A 20,619-nucleotide genomic window follows, 5' to 3' on the forward strand; every position below is an offset into this window, starting at 1 on the left:
TTTATATAGCTGAACTTTTGTATCTGTTAACCAACTTCTGGCTATCTCCCTTACTTCTCTACCTGTACTAACTATTCTGCTATTTCTTCCTTTTTTTTTTTTAATTGCACTTTAAGTTCTGGGATACATGTGCAGAACATGCAGGTTTGTTACATAGGTATACATGTGCCGTGGTGGTTTGCTACACCCAACAATCCATCATCTATATTAGGTATTTCTCCTAATGCTATCCCTCCCCTAGTCCCCCAACCTCTCCACAGACCCTGGTGTGTGATTTTCCCCTCCCTGTGTCTTTGTGTTCTCATTGTTCAACTCCCACTTATAGGTGAGAATATGTGGTGTTTGGTTTTCTGTTCCTGGTTTAATCTTGGAAGGGTGTATATGGGAAGGAATTTATCCATTTATTCTAGATTTCACAATTTATTTGCATAGAGGTGTTTTCAGTATTCTCTGATGGTAGTTTGTATTCCTGTGGGGTCAGTGGTAATAACCCCTTTATCATTTTTTATTGTGTCTATTTGATTCTTCTCTCTTTTCTTTTTTATTAGTCTGGCTAGTAACCTATCTATTTTGTTAATCTTAACACAAAACCAGCTCCTGGATTCATTAATTTTTTGAAGAGTTTTTCACATCTCTATCTTCTTCAATACTGCTCTGATCTTAGTTATTTCTTGTCTTCTGTGAGCTTTTGACTTTGTTTGCTGTTGCTTCTCTAGTTCTTTTAATTGTGATGTTAGGGTGTCGATTTTAGATCTTTCCTGCTTTCTCCTGTGGGCATTTAGTGCTCTAAATTTTCCTCTAAACATGGTTTTAGCTGTGTCCCAGGGATTCTGGTACGTTGTGTGTTTGTTCTCATTGGTTTCAAAGAACATCTTTATTTCTGCCTTCATTTTGTTATTTACCCAGTAGTCATTCAGGAGCAGATTGTTCAGTTTCCACATAGTTGTGCAGTTTTGAGTGAGTTTCTTAATCCTGAGTTGTAATTTGATTGCACTGTGGTCCGAGACACTGTTTGTTATGATTTCTGTTCTTTTACATTTGCTGATGAGTGTTTTACTTTCAATTATGTGGCTGATTTTAGAATAAGTGCAGTGTGATGCTGAGAAGAATGTATATTCTGTTGATTTGGGGTGGAAAGTTGCGTAGATGTCTATTAGGTCCTCTTGGTCCAGAGCTGAGTTCAAGTCCTGAATATCCTTGTTAATTTTCTGTCTCATTGATCTGTCTAATTTTGACAATGGGGTGTTAAATTCTCACACTATTATTGTGTGGTGGTCTCAGTTTCTTTGTAGGTCTCTAAGAACTAGTTTTATGAATATTGGTGCTCCTGCATTGGGTGCATATACATTTAGAATAGTTAGCTCTTCTTGTTGCATTGATCCCTGCACCATTATGTAATGCCCTTCTTTGGTTCTTTAATCTTTGTTGGTTTAAAGTCTGTTTTATGAGAGACTAGGATTGCAAGCCCTGCTTTTTTTTTTTTTTTTCTTTCTAATTGCTTGGTAAATCTTCTTCCATCCCTTTTATTTGAGCCTTGGTGTGTCTTTGCACATGGGATGTGTCTCCTGAATGCAGAACACTGATGGGTCTTGACTCTTTATCCAATTTACCAGTCTCTGTCTTTTAACTGAGGCATTTAGTCCATTTACATTTAAGGTTAATGTTGTTATGTGTGAATTTGATCCTGTCATTATTACGCCAGCTGGTTATTTTGCCCATTAGTTCATGCAGTTTCTTTACAGTGTTGATGGCCTTTACAATTTGGTATGTTTTTGCAGTAGCTAGTTCTGGTTTTTCCTTTCCATATTTAGTGTTTCCTTCAGGAGCTCTTGTAAGGTAGGCCTGGTGGTGACAAAATCTCTCAGCATTTGCTTGTCTGTAAAGGATTTTATTTTATTTCTTCACTTTCAAGCTTAGTTTGGCTGGATATAAAATTCTGGGTTGAAAATTCTTTTCTTTAAGAAGGTTGAATATTGACCCCCACTCTCTTCTGGCTTGTAGGGTTTCTGCAGAGAGATCCACTGTTAGTCTAGTGAGATTCCCTCGGCGGGTAACCCGACCTTTCTCTCTGGCTGCCCTTAGCATTTTTTCCTTCATTTCAACCTTGGTGAATCTGACAGTTATGTGTCTTGGGGTTACTCCTCTCAAGAAGTATCTTTGTGGTATTCTTTGTTTTTTCTGAATTTGAATGTTGGACTGTCTTGCTAGGTTGGGGAAGTTCTCCTGGATAATATCCTGAAGAGTATATCCCAACTTGGTTCCCCTTTCCTCATCAATTTCAGGTACCCCAATCAAACGTAGGTTTGGTTTTTTCACATAGTCTCATATTTCTTGGAGGCTTTGTGTATTCCTTTTCATTTTTTTTCTCCAATCTTGTGTTCAGGCTTTATTTCATTAAGTTGATCTTTAATCTCTGATATCCTTTCTTCCACTTCATCAATTCAGCTATTCATACTTACGTATGTTTCATGAAGTTCTTGTGCTTTGTTTTTCAGCTCCATCAGGTCATTTATGTTCTTCTGTAACCTGGTTATTCAAGCTAGCCATTTGTCTAACCTTTTTTCAAGGTTGTTAGCTCCCTTGCATTGGGTTAGAATATACTCCTTTCTCTCAGAGAAGTTTGTTATTACCCACCTTCTGAACCCTACTTCTGTCAATTCATCAAATTCATTCTCTGTCTAGTTTTGTTCCCTGCTGGTGAGGAGTTGTGATTCTTGGAGGAGAAGAGGTGTTCTGTTTTTTTGAATTTTCAGTCTTTTTGCGCTGGTTTTTCCTCATCTTCATTGATTTATCTACCTTTGGTCTTTGATGTTGGTAACTTTCAGATGGCGTTTTTGTGTGGACATCCTTTTAGTTGGTGTTGATGCTATTGCTTTCTGTTTGTTAGCTTTCCTTCTAACAGTCAAGCCCCTCTGCTGCAGGTCTCCTGGGGTTTGCTGGAGGTTGACTCTAGACCCTGTTTGCCTGGCTATCACCAGTGGAAGCTGCAGAGCAGCAAAGATTGTTGTCTCTTCCATCTTCTGGAAGTTTGTCTCATTGGGGCACCCATCAGATACAAGCAAGAGCTCTCCTTTCTGAGGTGTCTGTTAACCCCTGCTTGGAGGTATCTCCCATCAGGAGCCATGGGGTCAGGGACCCACTTCAGGAGGCAGTGCTTCCTTTAGTAGAGCTCAGGCGCTGTGCTGGTAGATCTGCTGCTCTCTTCAGAGTCAGCACACCAGAATGTTTAAGTCTGCTGAAGCTGTGCCCACAGTTGCCCCTTCCTCCAGATGCTCTGCCCCAATGAGATGGTAGTTTTACTTATAAGTCCCTGATTGGGGCTGCTGCCTTTTTTTCAGAGATACCCTGCCCAGAGAGAAGGAATCTAGAGGGGCAGTCTGGCTACAGCTGCTTTGCTGAGGTGCAGTGGGCTCTGGCCAGTCCAACTTCCCAGCCATTTTGTTTACACTGTGAGGGAAAAATTACCTACTCAAGCCTCAGTAATGGCGGATGCCCCTTCCCCCACCAAACTCGTGCATCCCAGGTAAACTTCAGACTGCTGTGCTGGCAGTGAGAATTTCAAGCCAGTGGATCTTAGCTTGCTGGGCTCCATGGGGATGGGATCTCCTGAGCAAGACCACTTGGCTCTTTGGCTTCAACTCCGTTTCCAGATGAGTAAAAAGTTCTGTCTCTCTGGTGTTCCAGGTGCCACTAGGGTATGAAAGAAATCTCCTGCAGCTAGCTTGGAGTCTGTCCAAATGGCTCCCCAGTTTTGTACTTGAAACCCAGTGCCCTTGTGGTGTAGTCATCTGAGGGAATCTCCTGGTCTGCAGTATGTGAAGACCACGGGAAAAGCCTAGTATCTGGGCCAGAGTGCACTATTCTTCATGGCACAATTCCTCGCTGCTTCTCTTGGCTTGTGGGGGGAGTTCCCTGACCATTTGGGGTTCCTGGGTGAGGTGATGCTCCACCCTGCTTTGACTTGCCCTCTGTGGGCTGCACCATCTAAACAGTCCCAATGAGATGAGCTGGGTAATTCAGTTGGAAATGCAGGAATAACCTGCCTTCTTTGTTGATCTTGCTGGGAGCTGCAGATTGAAACTCTTCCAATTCGGCCATCTTGCCAGCCACCCCCACTATTAAGTTCTTCAAGGTAATTATTTTGAATTCCTTTTTTGGATATTTGTTGATTTTATTTTCATCGAGTTCTGTTATTTGAAAGTTATTATGTCTTTTTGGTGGTGTCATAGTTCTTGATTTTTCATGTTGTGTCCCTGCATTGATGTCTATGCATGTGGTGGGACAATGGCTGTTCCAGTTTCTGGAGTGGATTTCATAGAGAAAGACTTTCATCTGAGGTTGAGTGTTTGTGTGCAGGTGATGAAGAGTGGATAAGTCAGTTTTTGAATAGATGCCATGTGATAGTATCTGTGTAGTTTCTCTAGCTGTGGTCAACATCAGGAATAATTTTGGGTGCTTCAGTGGCCTAGGCTATGGAAGTTTGCAGCAGTATCAGGAGTAGTGTAGGTTGTTAATGTCCTTGGTGTCAAAGTATTTGGGTATCCTCCTATTTTTATTTTCCTAAAATTGGAGTGACTTAGCCTAAGGGATTCCTTTTCGTGTCAGCTCTGACATGGCATACACGCATCTGCATTTGGTGCTGGGTTACAAGTACAGGTCCGTGAAATTATCATAGAGGCATCATTCTAGACTCAGGGTCTTTTAATCATGTATTGTGACACCTGGGTCTTGGGGTGCAGATTCACTCTCAGGCAGAGTTGAATGTAGATTGCCCACAGAGTCAAGATCTATGACTCTGTAGCACACCCTAGCAGCTGAAGCCCACAGACTGAGTTGTAGCTGTGAGTCTGTTTCTGAGGGTGAGGTGCAGGACAATGCCCTAGCCTGCCTCTAAGATAGAAGGGGTGCTCTTTAGATTTGAGTAGAGCAAGTAGAATATGGCTACTATCATTAATAAGATAGGATAGGCACACAACTGCTAAATAACCAAGTTCAAGTCAACAGATGGAAATGTTAATACAGGTTTTGTGAGTGCACTGTTCTTACTTAAGAATAATTTTTAACATGACAGGCTTAGAAAATTGTATGAAGCTGATGTTACCAAGGGAGAGGATTGTCTTCATCTAGTAAGTAGACATGTTGAGTGGATCTAGTCTATTTCAGTGGTGTTGATTACACAATATTCAATATGACCCATGTCGCTTGGAGACTCTAAAAGCATCATTAATTTATTGCTGGCCTAGGGACTGGTTAAAAAGTAATATGTTTTGTATATTGATGATCTCTTTCAACTAAGTATTCCTTATCCATTGCTTTCTTTCTCCTAACTTCCAATTTATGAGAACTCCAGCCTCTAAGCCTTGGCATATGCATTACCCTTAATCTCTCCTTTATCCCCTGTGACAATTAATTGCTTTATTCTCCATCTTCATCATTGTCCTTTCTCTTCACTTTGTATAATTTTTATTTATTCCTGCACTACTGCATCCTAGAACAAGTTGTCTGTTGCCTCCCATCTAGATTATGATAGTGTGGGCCCATCTTGTCATTCCAAACCCATTCTCATTCTCTATGATTTATCCTAGGTTTTGCTGTCATATTGCTTTTTCCATATTTGTTTTTACAAAATTTCAACTTTGTAATGAATCTGGAGGCAATATTGAGTCCATGTACCTTTCTGACAGAAGAAGATAATTGCAGACTCTTGATTCAGGCTCACAGTATCTAATGATATGGCCCTAATTTACTTTTTTTATTAATTTAGATTACAGTTGTCTACAGGTAATAATGGCTTTAACACATAATGTCTTTACTTATGTCAAATACAGGAAATCTCAGTGGGGCAATCTAGGGATAATACAGCAGCCCCAAAGCAGTAGAGAGTCAAGGGCCTTCCGTTTTCCCACTAAATTTAGTATACAGACCTTCATTTTCATGATTAAATCCCAAGAAGGAGTCTACTCTACCTCCTGCTTCACAAATTTGTGTTTTGGGTATGAAAGAGGAAATAGAAGAAGTGGACCTAGAGAACTTCTGCTTATATTTTTTGGCAAGAAACTATGCTGTGTGACTCAGCTAATTGCAAAGAGCCTGATGAATGGAATTTTTAAGGCAAGCATGGAACAAGGGGGTAGGAAATAAAACTTGGGCAAGTTGGTCTACAGCTTCTGTTACACCATACAGTATTTTTTTCTAGTAGTATGCTTTCCAGTTTCTATGTTGGTAACTATATAACAATGTGAGTAATTTTGAATTCACTGTAATCAAATATGCTGGTAAATAATTTGTCAGATAATTGCATTAAATCATTCCTAGGAAAAGCACAACCAACAGTCTGAATTTACTATTGAAAACTTGGAAAACACTGCAGTTGACTTGTTTGCAGCTGGGACAGAGACGACAAGCACAACCCTGAGATATGCTCTCCTTCTCCTGCTGAAGCACCCAGAGGTCGCAGGTATGATCACAGATAATGAGTAAATTGATTTTCAGAAAAGATGCTGGGAAGGTGTTGCTAGTGTCCTCCTTCATGATTCTCCTAGAGAAGCTTCATTATTTAAATTTCTGTGCTTCCAGCTGTAATATGTTCCAAACTAATGGTGATTAAAATGGGATATATTGGCCTGGTATGGTGGCTCATCCCAGTAGTTTGGGAGGCGGAGGTGGGTGGATCACTTGAAGCCAGGAGTTCAAGGCCATCCTGGCCCACATGGCCAAACCCCATCTCTAATAAAAATACAAAATTTAGCCAGGCATTGTGGCACACAGCTGTAATCCCAGCTTCTCAGGAGGCTGAGGCACCGTAATTGCTTGAACTCAGGTGATGGAGACTGTAGTGAGTCAAGATTTTGCCACTGCACTACAGGCTGGGCAGCAGAGTGAGATTCTGTCTCAGAAAGAAAAAAACAGAAGAAGAAAATAAAAAAGGTCATCTTTGCACTGTAGAGGAAGATAACTGAGGGAAATGAAGACAGCATGGCAGTAGCAAAAGCAATAGAGCTCTGGTCCAGCATGTCTGGATTTCATAGACAAAGATTTATGGCAGGAAGAGACAAGATAAATTGACCTGGGATTGCATGTTGGTTTTATTATAAGAAGGCCATTTTAAATAGCAAGTATATTCTTAAAGATAACTTTTCTCATTCTCAAAATTTCAGGTTTGAATGCTGGAGTAGGGAAACTGGAAACTCTCCTTATTGAAGGATAAATGGTAATCCTAGAAATGTAGTGAGTCTGCCTGAGTAAATTCCTAGTCCGATAAGTATTCTAAAAAGTTAGATTCATAAGAAAGGTAATTCTGTTTACTAGAAGAGTTACCTAAAGAATGTTCCATTAGGCAGAATATGTACCTGAGACAATTTCCATGTAATTGGTATTGGACAAAATAAGATTTTTTTAAGGGAGCCAATAATTTTATCTTTTATGAACAACTTTACTTTAGAAATTTACTTTTAAGGACTTTTGGTTATGCTGCAGGTAAGAAATATTCTTTTTTTCTCCTATGTCAGTATCCCCCATTGAAATGACAATAAGCCAATTACGAATAAGAATTAGGCCTTTTTTTGGAACAATTACTCCCATGACATGTGGGAATTATGGGAGCTAGAATTCAAGATGAGATTTGGGTGGGGACCCAGCCTAACCATATCAGTGTCTATTTACCACATTTTCCTTGTACAATCCAATGTTGATGAGCACATAAGTGGATTCCATTTCTTCACTATTGTGAAAAGCACTACAGTGAACATATTGAGGTGTATGTCTTTTTGAAAGAATAAATATTTTGGGGGCATAAACTCCCTAGTGGGATTGCTGGGTCAACTGGTAAGTCTATTTTAAGTTCTTTCAGAAATATTCAAACTGGTTTCCACAGTGACTGAACTAGTTTGCATACCCACCAACAGTGTAAAAGTATTTCCATTTCTCTGCAACTTCACCAGCATCTGTTGTTTTTGGACTTTTTAATATTAATAGTTGCTATTCTGACTGGTGTGAGATGGTACCTCATTGTGATTTTGATTTGCATTTCTCTGATGATTAGTGATGTTGAGCATTTTTTCATATATTCGTTGGCTGCTTGTATGTCACATTTTGAGAGGTGCCTGTTCATGTCCTTTGCCCATTTTTAATTGATTTTTTGTTTAATTCTTGTTGATTTGTTTACATTTTTTATAGATTTTGGATATTAGACATTTAGGTCCTTTAATGTAGGAAGAGTACAGAAGACAGTCAAGAAGACTTTAACAAATTTCTAAAACACAGAGAGCATATAAAGGAATGATAAATCTGTACAGAGAGGATAAACCCATAACCAAAAAGTCAGAAGAGAAAAATTTATCAAGGACGAAAAGTTAATCAGTGTCCCTTAAATCCCCCCAATTGGTATTTGGAAGTACCAAGGGTCAAAGATGGTGGAGAAAGAGACTGAAAAAGGAGGCTCTCCCTACCTACGTTTCCTCCACAACACTTTTCATCAGGTAACTAATTTTCTCCCACACGGAAAGGAGGCTTATTCTCTAGAGAAACGGAGTTTAAGAAGCCCTGTACTCAGGGACACAGGGAAGTGCCAGAAAAGGCATGAGGCGTAGGCTTGAAAGGCAAATTTGGTACGGATCTGCTCCTTGAATTAAAGGATTCTTAGCTCTTTTATTCATCTTGCTTCCTAAAATTCAGTAGCTAGCTTTATCCCACAGAAAGGGAACTGATCTAGAGAAACGACATTTTTCTTTTGCCATCTTAACAGAAAATTATCTTCAATATCCAACAGAGTGAATGAAATGAAAACATATACTGCTAGACCCAGAGTTATGGAATTTCAGGCATGAGAATTAAACGGTAAATCACAAAAACTTTCAGAGCTATACCAGGTTATATTGAAAGAAGTAGGATTCAGAATTCTCAAGAACTATTAATATTATTTTGTATATTAATAGAAATAGGGTGTTTTCAGACTTGCATGTTTGCCAAAAATTTTACCTTCTATTTTCCCTTTCTCAGAAAAATGTTGGAGAATGCACTTCACTCAAATGCCTGAAACCTAGTTAGAGAATATCCTGAGCTCCAGCAATCAGGAAACCTCACATAGGAGAATGAGAGTGTCAGGGAGGCTGCATAGCACCAGACCTAGAAAACAACTACTTCAGAATGGACCTGGTGGATTATTCAGAAGTGAGAGGAGACAGCAAGAACAAGAGATGTGACAGATTTTATGGGAGTTTCCAATAACTAAAAAAGAGTTTCAAACATCTGCCTGAACATTTGTAAATAATTCCAACTTAGGAAACAGAAAATTACAAATTGAAATAGAGACATGGTTAAGCCCAGGAAAGTACTAAAACATATAATTTAATCATAGCTGTCTTACCAGAGAACCATATTTGTGTAGTCAGAATGATGTAAGCAATGAATACTGATATCATAAAAATTGTCATCTAAATATATTCTGGAAAAAAGCATGTGAAAAAGTGAGTATGTCTATCTGAGGGTGTGTTCAAATATGAGGTGAAGATGGAGATTAAAATTCTCATCTCTCATAATGAAAAATTATTAAATATAATCTACAAAAGGATAAGTAAGAAATAGAAACAGAGTCTTTATTTAAAACTGTGAATGTATGTTCAGAAGAAGCTGCTAGAATGTTCAAAATGGTGGATTTGGAAAGTGTGCAAATTACACACCATTGCAACTTGCGACCCTCGCCACACACAGATGCACAAATACAGTCATATATATGCATAAATCTGAGAGTATAATTTAATGTTTAAGCAACATATGTTATTTTGATATGACATTAATCCTTGTTTTTTTCAAGACAGTAATTTGGTGACTAAATTATATGCTTACTTTATGTTTTCAAACATTTTATTATTTTTATTTGTATTATCATATATACTAATGTATAATTTATACACAGATTCATCTTTTATCTTCTTTAATTTTTATGGGTACATAGTAGGTATAAATATGTTTGGGGGTACATGAGATGTTTTGATACAGGCATCCAATGTGAAATAAGCATGTCATGGAAAATGTGGTATCTATCCCCTTACACATTTATTTTTTGAGTTACAAACAATTCAGTTACACTCTTTAAGTTATTTTAAAGTGTACAATTTAATTATTATTGACTATAGTCACCATATTGTGCTATCATAGAGTAGGTCTTATTCATCCCCGCCTTCCCTCCCACCCCCCACTACCCTTTCGAGTCTCTGGTAACCATCCTTCTACACTTTATGTCCATTCGTTCAATTATTTTATTTTTAGATCCCACAAATAAATGAGAACATGCTATGTTTGTCTTTCTGTACCTGGCTTATTTCACTTAAAGTAATGATCTCCAGTTCCCTTCATGTTGTTGCAAATGACTGAATCTCATTCTTTTTATGGCTGAATAGAACTACATTGTGCATATGTACTACGTTTTCTTTATCCATTTGTCTGTTGATGGATATTTAGGTCGTTTTGAAGTCTTAGCTATTGTAAACAGTGCTGCAACCAACATAAGAGTGCAGATGTCTCTTCAATATACTTACTTCCTTTTATGGGGGTTATATACACAGCAGTAGGGTTGTTGGATCATATGGTTGCTTTATTTTTAGTTTTTTGAGGAACATTCAAACAGCTCTCCATAGTGGTCATACTAATTTACATTCCCACCAACATTGTATGAGGGTCCACTTATCTCCACATCCTCACTAGCATTTGTTATTGCTGTCTTTTGGATATAAGCCATTTTAACTGGAGTGAGACGACATCTCATTGTAATTTTGATTTATATTTCTGTGAGGATCAGTGGTGTTGACCACCTTTTTGTATGCCTGTTACCCATTTAAATGTCTTCTTTTGAGAAATATCTATTCAAATCTTTTGCCCACTTTTGGATTGGATTATTAGATTTTTTTCTATAGAGTTGCTTGAGTTTCTTATATATTCTGGTTATTAATCTCTTGTCAGATGAATAGTTTGCAAATATTTTTCTCCATTCTGTGGGTTGTCTCTTCCCTTTGTTGATTGTGTCTTTGGCTGTGCAGAAGCTTTTTAACTTGATGTGATCCCATTTGTTCATGTTTGCTTTGAATGCCTGTGCTTGTGGGGTATTGCTCAAGAAATTTTTGCCTAGACCAATGTCCGGGAGATTTTCCCTAGGGGTTTCCTACAGTACTTTCACAGTTCAAGGTCTTAGATTTAAGTCTTTAATCCATTTTGAGTTAATTTTTATTTATGGCAAGAGATATGAGTCCAGTTTCATTCTTCTGTGTAGGATATTAAATTTTCCCAGCACAATCTATTGAAGAGACTGTCTTTCCCCCAGTGTACATCCTTGGTACCTGTGTTAGTCTGTTCTCATGCTTCTGATAAAGCCAACACAAGACTGGGTAATTTATAAAGGAAAGAAGTTTAATGGACTCACAGTTCCACATGACTGGGGAGGCCTCACAATCATGGCAGAAGGTGAATGAGGAGCAAAGTCACGTATTCCATGGCAACACGCAGAGAGCTTTGCAGGGGAACTTCCATTTATAAAACCATGAGATGTTGTGAGATTTATTCACTACCATGAGAAAAATATGGAAGAAACCACGCCCATGATTCAATTATCCCCACCTGGCCTCACCCTTGACTTGTGGGGATTATTACAATTCAAGATGAGATTTGGGCTGGGAACACAGCCAAACCATATCAGCACCTTTGTCAAAAATGAGTTCACTCTAGGTATGTGAAATTGTTTGTGGATTCTCTATTCTGTTCCATTGGTCCATGTGTTTGTTTTTATGTTTGTACCATGCTGTTTTAGTTAGCATAGCTCTGTAGTATAATTTGAAGTGAGATAATGTGATTCTTCCAATTTTGTTCTTTTTGTTTAGGACAGTTTTGACTATTCTGGGTCTTTTGTGGGTCCATATAAATTTTAGGATTTATTTTTGCTATTTCTTTGAAGAATGCCATTGATATTTTGATAGGGATTTTATTGAAACTGTAGATTGTTTTGATAGTATGGGCACTTTAACAATGTTGATTTTTCCAATCCATGAACATGAAATATTTTTCTGTTTGTGTCCTCTTAAATTTCTTTCCTCAGTGTTCTATAGTTTTCATTATAGAGATCTTTCAGTTCTTTGGTTAAATTAATTCCTAGGTATTTAATTTTATGTATGGCTAGTGTAAATGGGATTACTTTTTAAATTTCTTTTTCTTTTTGTTCATAGTTGGCATATAACAACACTACTGACTTTTATGTTGATTTTGTATCCTTCAACCTTACTGAATTTGTTCATCAGTTCTAATAATTATCTTGTGGAAGCTTTAGTTTTTTCCTAGTATAAGGTTATATCATCTGCACACAAGGATATTTTGACTTCTTCCTTTCCATTTTGGATAGCCTTTATATCTTTCTCTTGTCTGATTGCTCTTGCTAGGTCATCCAGTATTATGATGAGTAACAATGGTGACAGTGGGCATCCTTGTCGTGTTTCTGATCTGAGAGGAAAGACTTTCCATTTTCCCCATTCAGTATAGTACTAGTTGTGTGTCTCTCATACAGCTTTTTTATGTTGAGGTATGTTTCTTCTATCTCAAGTTATTTTTCATGAATTTGTGTGAGGAAACGATGTTAAATTTTATCAAAACCTCTTAAAGCATCAACTGAAATGATCATATGGTTTTTATCCTTCATTCTTTTGATATGATGTATCACACTGCTTGATTTGCACATGTTGAACCATCCTTGCATCCCAGGGATAAATCCCGCTTAGTCATTGTGAATGACCTTTTTATTGTATTGCTGAATTTGGTTTGCTCGCATTTTGTTGAAGATTTTTGCATTAGTGTTCATCAGGTGTATTGGCCTGTAGTTTTGTTTTCTTGATGTGTCTTAGTCTGATTTTGGTATCAGGGTAATACTGGCCTCATAGAATGAGTTTGGAAGTGTTCTATTTGCCTTTATTTTTTGGAATAGTTTGAGTAGGATTGGTATTAGTTCTTTAAATGTTTGGTAAAAATCAGCAGTAAAGCTAGCCAGTCTTGGGATTTTCTCTACTAGGATACTTTTTATTTTTTGTTTGATCTTGGTACTGGTCATTGCATGTTTAAGTTTTTGATTTCTTCCTTCTTCATTTAAATTTTATTTGCTTCTGCTCTGATCTTTGTTATTCCTTTTCTTCTACTAACTTTGGGTTTAATTTACTTTTGCTTTTCTAGTTCTTTGGGATGCATCATTAGATTGTTTACTTGTCAATTTTCTCCATTTTTGATATAAGCTCTTGTAGCTATAAACTTCCCTCTTAGTAGTGGTCTTGCTGTAGCTCCTAGGTTTTGGTATGTTGTGTTTCCATTATCATTTTTTTCAAGAAAATTTTCAATTTCCTTTTTAATCTCTTCATGGGCCCACTGTTCATTTATGAGCATATTTTTAAATTTCCATTTATTTGTGTAGTTTCCAAATTTCCTCTTGTTACTGATTGCTGGTTTTATTACATTGTGGTCAGAGAAGATGCTTCATATTATTTCAGTTTCTTTGAATATTTTAAGACGTGTTTTGTGACCTAACATATGGTCAATTCTTGATAACAATCCATGTGCTGTGGAAAAGAATGTGTATTCTGTAGCAGTTGGATAAAATATTCTGCAAATATCTATTAGATACATTTGGTCTATAGTGCAGATGAAGTTCAATGTTTTCTTGTTGATTTTCTCTCTGGATGCCGTGTCCAATGCTGAAAGTGGGGTGTTGAAGTCTCCAGCTATTACTGTATTGCAGTCTATCTCTCTCTAGTTCTAATTATAGTTCTTTTATATATCTGGGTGCTCCATTGTTGGTTGCATATATATTTAAAATTCTTCCATCTTCTTGCCGAGGTGACCACTTTATTACCAATAGTGATCTTCTTTGTCTCTTCTTATAGTTTTTGTTTTGAAATCTGCTTTGTCTGTTTTAAATATAGTAACTTGTGCTCTTTTTTTCATTTCCATTGGCAGGTACTGTCTCATTCCATTCCTTTATTTTCAGCCTGTGTGTGTCTTTATAAGTGAAGTGTGTTTCTTTTAGGTGACAGGTTAATAGGTCCTGTTTTTCCATCCAGTCAGTATGTCTTTTGATTGGAGATTTTAGTCCATTTACATTCAGTGTTATTATTGACAAGTAAGGACTTACCCCTGCCCTTTTGTTATTTGTTTTCTGGTTGTTTTGTGGACATCTCTTCCTTCTTTCATTTCTTCTTGCCTTCCTTTATTGAAGATAATTTTCTCTGCTTACATGTGTACATATTTTTCTTAATGCCTACTTTATAGCAGTTACACATTTGTGCATCTGTAACAGTCCTCTCTTTAAGGTTGCATATACTTCCATCACTATAATTTAAATTTATAATGAAGCTTGGATACCTTCATCATGATTCATGTACCCCTGAATTGCTACAACAAATGTGCCATTTTTTCTCCTTTTCCATCACTTTTTACTTGTGTCTTGTCAGCTAAAGTCCAGGAAGAGATTGAACGTGTGATTGGCAGAAATCGGAGCCCCTGCATGCAGGACAGGAGCCACATGCCCTACACAGATGCTGTGGTGCACGAGGTCCAGAGATACATTGACCTCCTCCCCACCAGCCTGCCCCATGAAGTGACCTGTGACATTAAATTCAGAAACTATCTCATTCCCAAGGTAAGTTTGTTTCTCCTACACTACAACTCCATGTTTTTGAAGTCCCCAAATTCATAGTATCATTCTTATCCTCTACCATCACCTGGTGAGAGAAGTGCATAACTCATATGTCTGGCAGTTTAATTGGACTTTCTGTTGTTTCCAGCTTGGGGCTACAAAGTCTTGTAATAGGTTCTCATGTCTGGCAGTGTGTGTTTTCCAGATTTATTATCTTTCTTCAAGATTGGTTTGGCTACTCTTAGGTGCTTATATTCCAAATACATTTTAAAGGTATTAGTTTGTCAATTTCCGAAAACATTGGGCTGGAATTTCTGTCAGGGTACATTAAATTTGTAAGTCAGTTTGGAAAGAACTGAATCTTGACACGTTGAGTCTTTCTATTCCTCAATATAATTATGCTTCCAATTTATTTGGAGTTTCTTTTATTTTCCCAGGAATGTTGTGATTTTGTTGTCATGGCTTTCAAGTCTTTGGTTTTCCCTAGATAATTAATATTCTTGTTGTGGAACATAATTAGTTTTTATCATTCTGATGATGTTAATCTGTCAACCTTGCTAATTTTACTAATAACTGTTCATAATTTATATCTGGATTCATTGTAATTTCCGTGTACATTATATGTATCTGGGTTAATATTGTTTTATTTCTTATTTTCCATTTCTCATGGGCTTAATGTGTCTTTATTGCATTAATTATTGCATTGGCTAGAATTTCTAGGGGAGTGTTGAATAGAATTGGTGTCAGTGTGGATCCTTGGTCCTCATTTCTAATCTGCAGGAAGCAGTGGAAGTTTTCCATTTCAATATTGAGAATGATGCTTGAAGTAGATTTTGGTAGTTTCTTTTTTATAAGATTAGAGAAGTTTGCTGTCATATATATATGTTATAATTGTGTGTAAAATCTTATCAATCAATTCTGGGCATCTATTTATACAATTGTGTGTTAGTCCGTTTCCATTGCTATAAAGGAATATCTTTGGCTGGGTAATTTATTAAAAAAGAGTTTTATTTTGGCTCATGGTTCTGCAGGCTGTACAAGAGGCATAATGGGAGCAGGCATCTCCTCCTAATGAGGACTTCAGGTAGCTTTCAGTCAAGGAAGAAGGTGAAGGGGAAGCAAGCATGTCACATGGCAAGAGAGGGTGTAAGGGAAAAAGGGGTAGAAGTGACTTTAAACAACCAGCTTGTGTGTGAACTAACAGAATATGAACTCACTTATTATCACAGGAAGTGCTTTAAGCCACTGAAGAAGAATTCATCCCCATGCCCTAAATACCTCCCACCAGACCCCACCTACAACATTGGGAATCACAATGAGATTTGAAGGGGACAAATATCCATTCAACATCAGATTATATATATTTGGCTTACATTCCTCACTAAATAGAAATAAGTCTGCACATAAAGATGAACTGACCTTCTTCATATTGTTTAGGACTTCAGTGTTTACATTCACAAGAGATTTAGTTTATAATTTTCTTTCTCAGAATTTTCAAGATTTTTGATATTAAGATTATGCCAGCCTTATAAAACTAGGCGAGAAAAGTTTCCTAATGTGAGTCTGATTTTATTGCCGTTCCTTCTCCCCACTTTCCTTCTTGTGATAACTTAGTTGTATCTTTGAAATGCCTGATAAATTTTGGTTAAATACCAGATGTTATATATAAGAAATTGCAGAATTGCAAAGGAGGTTTATATTCTTTAAAGAAAGATTCTTTCCTCTCCCATAGGCAGCCATAATGACTTAACACCTGTTGTCATGATTCAGAATTGGACATAATGCAAAGACAGTCAAAAATTGAGTGTCAGTGTTAGCTTAGCTCTCTGAGTTTCTCCTACCTTTGGAACCTTGAGACCAATTTTTATCTTGGTGGTTTTACAATGCCTTCTATCACATGGTTTCTGTATTTATCCAGACACACCAGTTGCCATCTTGAACCTACTTTTTCCAATTAAAACCAATACTTATTATTAGTAAAATAAAAAATAATATAACTGAAAGTTGTATTTTCAAGGGGAAAAAGCAATGAGATTGGTAAGGTTGCAATTACTAATGTCATTTTTTGAAGAAGACAGAATTGATAATTTACCAAGAGATTATGGGGCTTACCCTAATGGTCACTGATTTAGTACAAGAGATAAGACTTCAATGCACTCTGTTTTCACAAACGGAGGAGGTAACCAGAGAAGATTTTTGTTTCTCAAAATTAGGGTCTGAGGGTAATAGTAATGAAACTTACTTTTTCTCCTATAACTAATTAAATGAGAAATATACTGAAGAATCAGGCAGGAGTTGCCAATCTCCCCAGTTCACTGAATCAGCTTTGGTGACCTGCTGGAGGGGAACGTTGCATCTGATGAGCTTCTTCATTCACCCCCCTGCAGGGCAGCTCATGCTGTGCCTGGTGTCTTTTGAGCCCTGAGAAGCCAGAGCCCAAGGGAATCACCCATTGAATCCCTTCTTCATGGAATAGCCCAGTACAGAAAAATGCAACACTGTGTGGCCCATTCTACCCTCTTTACAAATCAGATACATGTGTTCTTCTGCTACAGGCTGGATCCATTTATCTAGCTGGAGATAATAGTCTGAGACAGGAGTTGGCAGACTTTCTGTAATGGGCCAGATAGTAAATATTTTAGACTTTTCCAGCCATGTGGTTTCTGTTGCAATTTTTGACATCTGCTATTGTAGCATGAAAGCAGTCATAAACAATCTGCAAATGAATGAGGATTGATATGTTCCAATTTTTACAGAAACAAATGTAAAATTCCCATAAAATGTTTGTTTCAAAAATATTATTTCTTATTTGCATTTGTTCAATGTAAATACTTTTAGCTCACATACTATACAAAAACAGGTGGCAGGATGGACTTATGCAGGGAGTATTTTTTATTCATGCCTAATATAAGAAATTCCTGTCCAGCAGAATTTTCTGCAAAGATGTGCGATTGATTTGTTTTTTGTGTCCTATTTAAACAATATTTGTCAGCACAAGATTCCAAAGACTGGCTTTTAACTTTCCCAGAATTTTTTTGTTTTAGCTCTTATATTTAGATCAATGACATCTTTCAAATTAATTTTTATTCATAATATGAAGTAATAGTAGTCATGCTTCAATGTATATAAATTTCTACTTATTCGAGTAACATTTGTAGAAATAAATCTGCCTTGGCATCTTAATAACATTTGAATATAGTACTTGTTTAGAAACATTCAAGGGAATATTTTTAAAAAACAAAATTATAGACTATTTGTATAGAAATTTAGGGGGTAGAATTTTTCCTCACCTTTGTATTATAAAATTTTTTAAATAAATAACATTACACACACATATGTGTATGTACATATGGCAGTGCATATATATATCTACTTTGATATCTGTCCATCCATTTATGCCTTAGTACTTGAGTATGTATAGCACAATAACAATGGTTTTCTCCTACATAATAATAATAGCATTCATACTGTGGAGTTATTAATGCAATAATATTATTTACTGTACAGCTTATATTTAAAATTTCCCAATTTTTAAAGATATTTTAATCACTTTTTTCTTTCAATTCACTCTCCAGTCAAGAAGTAGGCACATAATTTCGGTATCCTGATATTTTCATCTCCTGTAATCAAGAAGAGTCCATTTCCTCTGTTTCCTTTCAGTATGTTGATCTCTGTGAAGAGCTGAAGTCATTAGTCATTTAAATTTTCCTGGGGCTTATTTTGTATGATTGTTTTCTAGATATTATATTCCAGTTATGACTTTGGCAAGAAAACTACATAGTACTTTGAATATCCCACTGAATCACAGTGGTGAGGCAGGGGCACATAATGTCACATATGCCATTATTGGTTATGCTAAGATTCTCACCTAATAAGTTGGAATCTGCCAGATCTCTCCATTGAAGGGGTTCTGTTTTTTATGTGTGAATGATGAAAATCTATGGCATGGTACTTTAAGACTGAACACCCTGCTTCCCAAATTACACATCCAATGGTTTTATCTTTCATTAATGATCCTCACCTGACCTGATGATCTTGACCTGAATGGTTACAAATAGGTGATTTTTCTAATTTCATCGTTCCTTCTGTATTTTTAAGCTAGAATAAATTGTAATGAATATCTCTCCCATATCTTTAAATGAAGACAAACAAACTGCATGACAATGACAAGAGCTCAATAGTTTTATCCTTGCCACTACATTTGTTACCATCCCAGAAGATGTCATTTGAAACTCAATCATGTGTTTATTCACGAATGCCCTATGAACAGATACTGTGGCCATTTCCCGTGTCAACAGAGACTTCAACTTTAAGTCATACTCTACACATAAGGTTGGTGAAAACTGAAATGATGGAATAGGGGAGCAAGTGTGGATAGCCACTAGTGTCCAAGCTTGATGAAAAGGAGGACAGATTCAGAAGGTTGCACCCAAATATCCAAGTACTCTGGATTCAAATGTGATTGCCGGGCACTTAGCAAGATTATTGTCCCTGGCCTTAAGCTCATGCCTCTTATTACTTGGTCTATCCATCTGGAAATGGTACTGCTCTTCTCTGGAATGGTGTTTCCTCGTCTGTACATCAAAAGATTTAACTACATGATTACCACTGTTTCTTCAACCTTCATGACTTCTTTATATCTCAGTTCATCTATGTCTCTTGTTTCTAGGGCACAACCATATTAATTTCCCTGAGTTCTGTGCTACATGACAACAAAGAATTTCCCAACCCAGAGATGTTTGACCCTCATCACTTTCTGGATGAAGGTGGCAATTTCAAGAAAAGTAACTACTTCATGCCTTTCTCAGCAGGTAATATAAATGTATTTCCAATGTGTTTCAGGGTATAAGACAACTTTTTTGATCAGCTGGAACTTACATCCACCTTCTCTGCAGTGGTACAATTACTCTTGGTACGTGATCAAGAGCACTGTTCTGAATGTCTATGTGCTCCCTGCTCATGATACATCCTAATTATTGGGCCAGATTAGTGGGCTTTGGGGAGTTAATCCAATTCTTCCAAATTGAGAAAGCTGAAGTATAGGTTGGTTGAATTCTGCCTCTAGATACACCACTGAGGTACCCAAGAACTCCTCCTACAAGATAAAACTAATTACCTTTCCCTCCCTAGCCATGAGGAAGTTATTTCACTCCAGAACTTCACTGAGTGTTTTCCATATGGTGTCCCTCACCCCCTAGGCTGGGCTTGTAGGATAAAATTATCCTCAAACACTGAAGACGGTTTTAAAAGGCTCACTTCTGAGTTTGGAAAGCACAGCAAACAGATCATTTTAGTTCAATAGGACTGAGGCTGTGATACAGGAAAGGATAACCTGCTGGGAGTTGGGAGGTAGATGGAAAAGCTGTCTGCTTCTTGTTCTCTTATACCCCAAAGTGAGGCATAAGTAACATTTTAATAGCAGTAAAGACATTTGAGCTACCTCAAAGGAGGCAGAGAGGATGAAAAGAGGAGAAGGCAGGGCTATTAAAGGAGATAATGAGCCACAGGAGCAGGACATTGGCTCTAAATAAAGGATATTAGAACCTTTGTCAAATAACCGTGGATGGGATGAGGGGAACATTGGGAATGTAGCAGGATACTCTGCAGTAATGCAGAGCACCACGCTCTTCCCCTAGTCATGGCCATGTATTTTGGATGTTGGATCTCCACACCCGAAATGTGTGTGCTGAGCATCTGGTGATAGAATCTCCTTCCTTTATTCTGTGACCTTTGATGTCTGCTTTATATCTGGCACTGTAGATACCAAGACAACAATAAAAGAAACCTTCCTTCAAGCATTCACATTTAGCACATGTATTAGTCCATTCTTACATTGCTATAAAGAACTACCTGAGACTGGGTAATTTATGAAGAGAAGAGGTTTAATTCACTCACAGTGCCACAGGCTGTACAGGAAGCATGGCTGGGAGACCTCAGGAAACTTGCAATTATGGTGGGAGGCA

At 37.3% G+C, this 20,619-nt stretch overlaps 1 protein-coding gene across 1 annotated transcript in view; it reads left to right on the forward strand.

Moving 5' to 3' along the window:
• Nucleotides 1–6,315: 6,315 nt before the first annotated feature.
• Nucleotides 6,316–20,619, forward strand: part of LOC105511807 (cytochrome P450 2C9-like) — a gene marked incomplete at its 5' end in the record, with an annotated part of 16,138 nt that continues 1,834 nt past the window's right edge. The window contains 3 exons of the mRNA XM_011941997.1: nt 6,316–6,457; nt 14,472–14,659; nt 19,326–19,467. Of these exons, the coding sequence (XP_011797387.1) occupies nt 6,316–6,457; nt 14,472–14,659; nt 19,326–19,467 (472 nt within the window). The remainder of the gene's footprint in view (nt 6,458–14,471; nt 14,660–19,325; nt 19,468–20,619) is intronic.

Source organism: Colobus angolensis, unplaced genomic scaffold, assembly GCF_000951035.1.
Source record: "Colobus angolensis palliatus isolate OR3802 unplaced genomic scaffold, Cang.pa_1.0 Scaffold2048, whole genome shotgun sequence".
NCBI lineage: Eukaryota > Metazoa > Chordata > Mammalia > Primates > Cercopithecidae > Colobus > Colobus angolensis.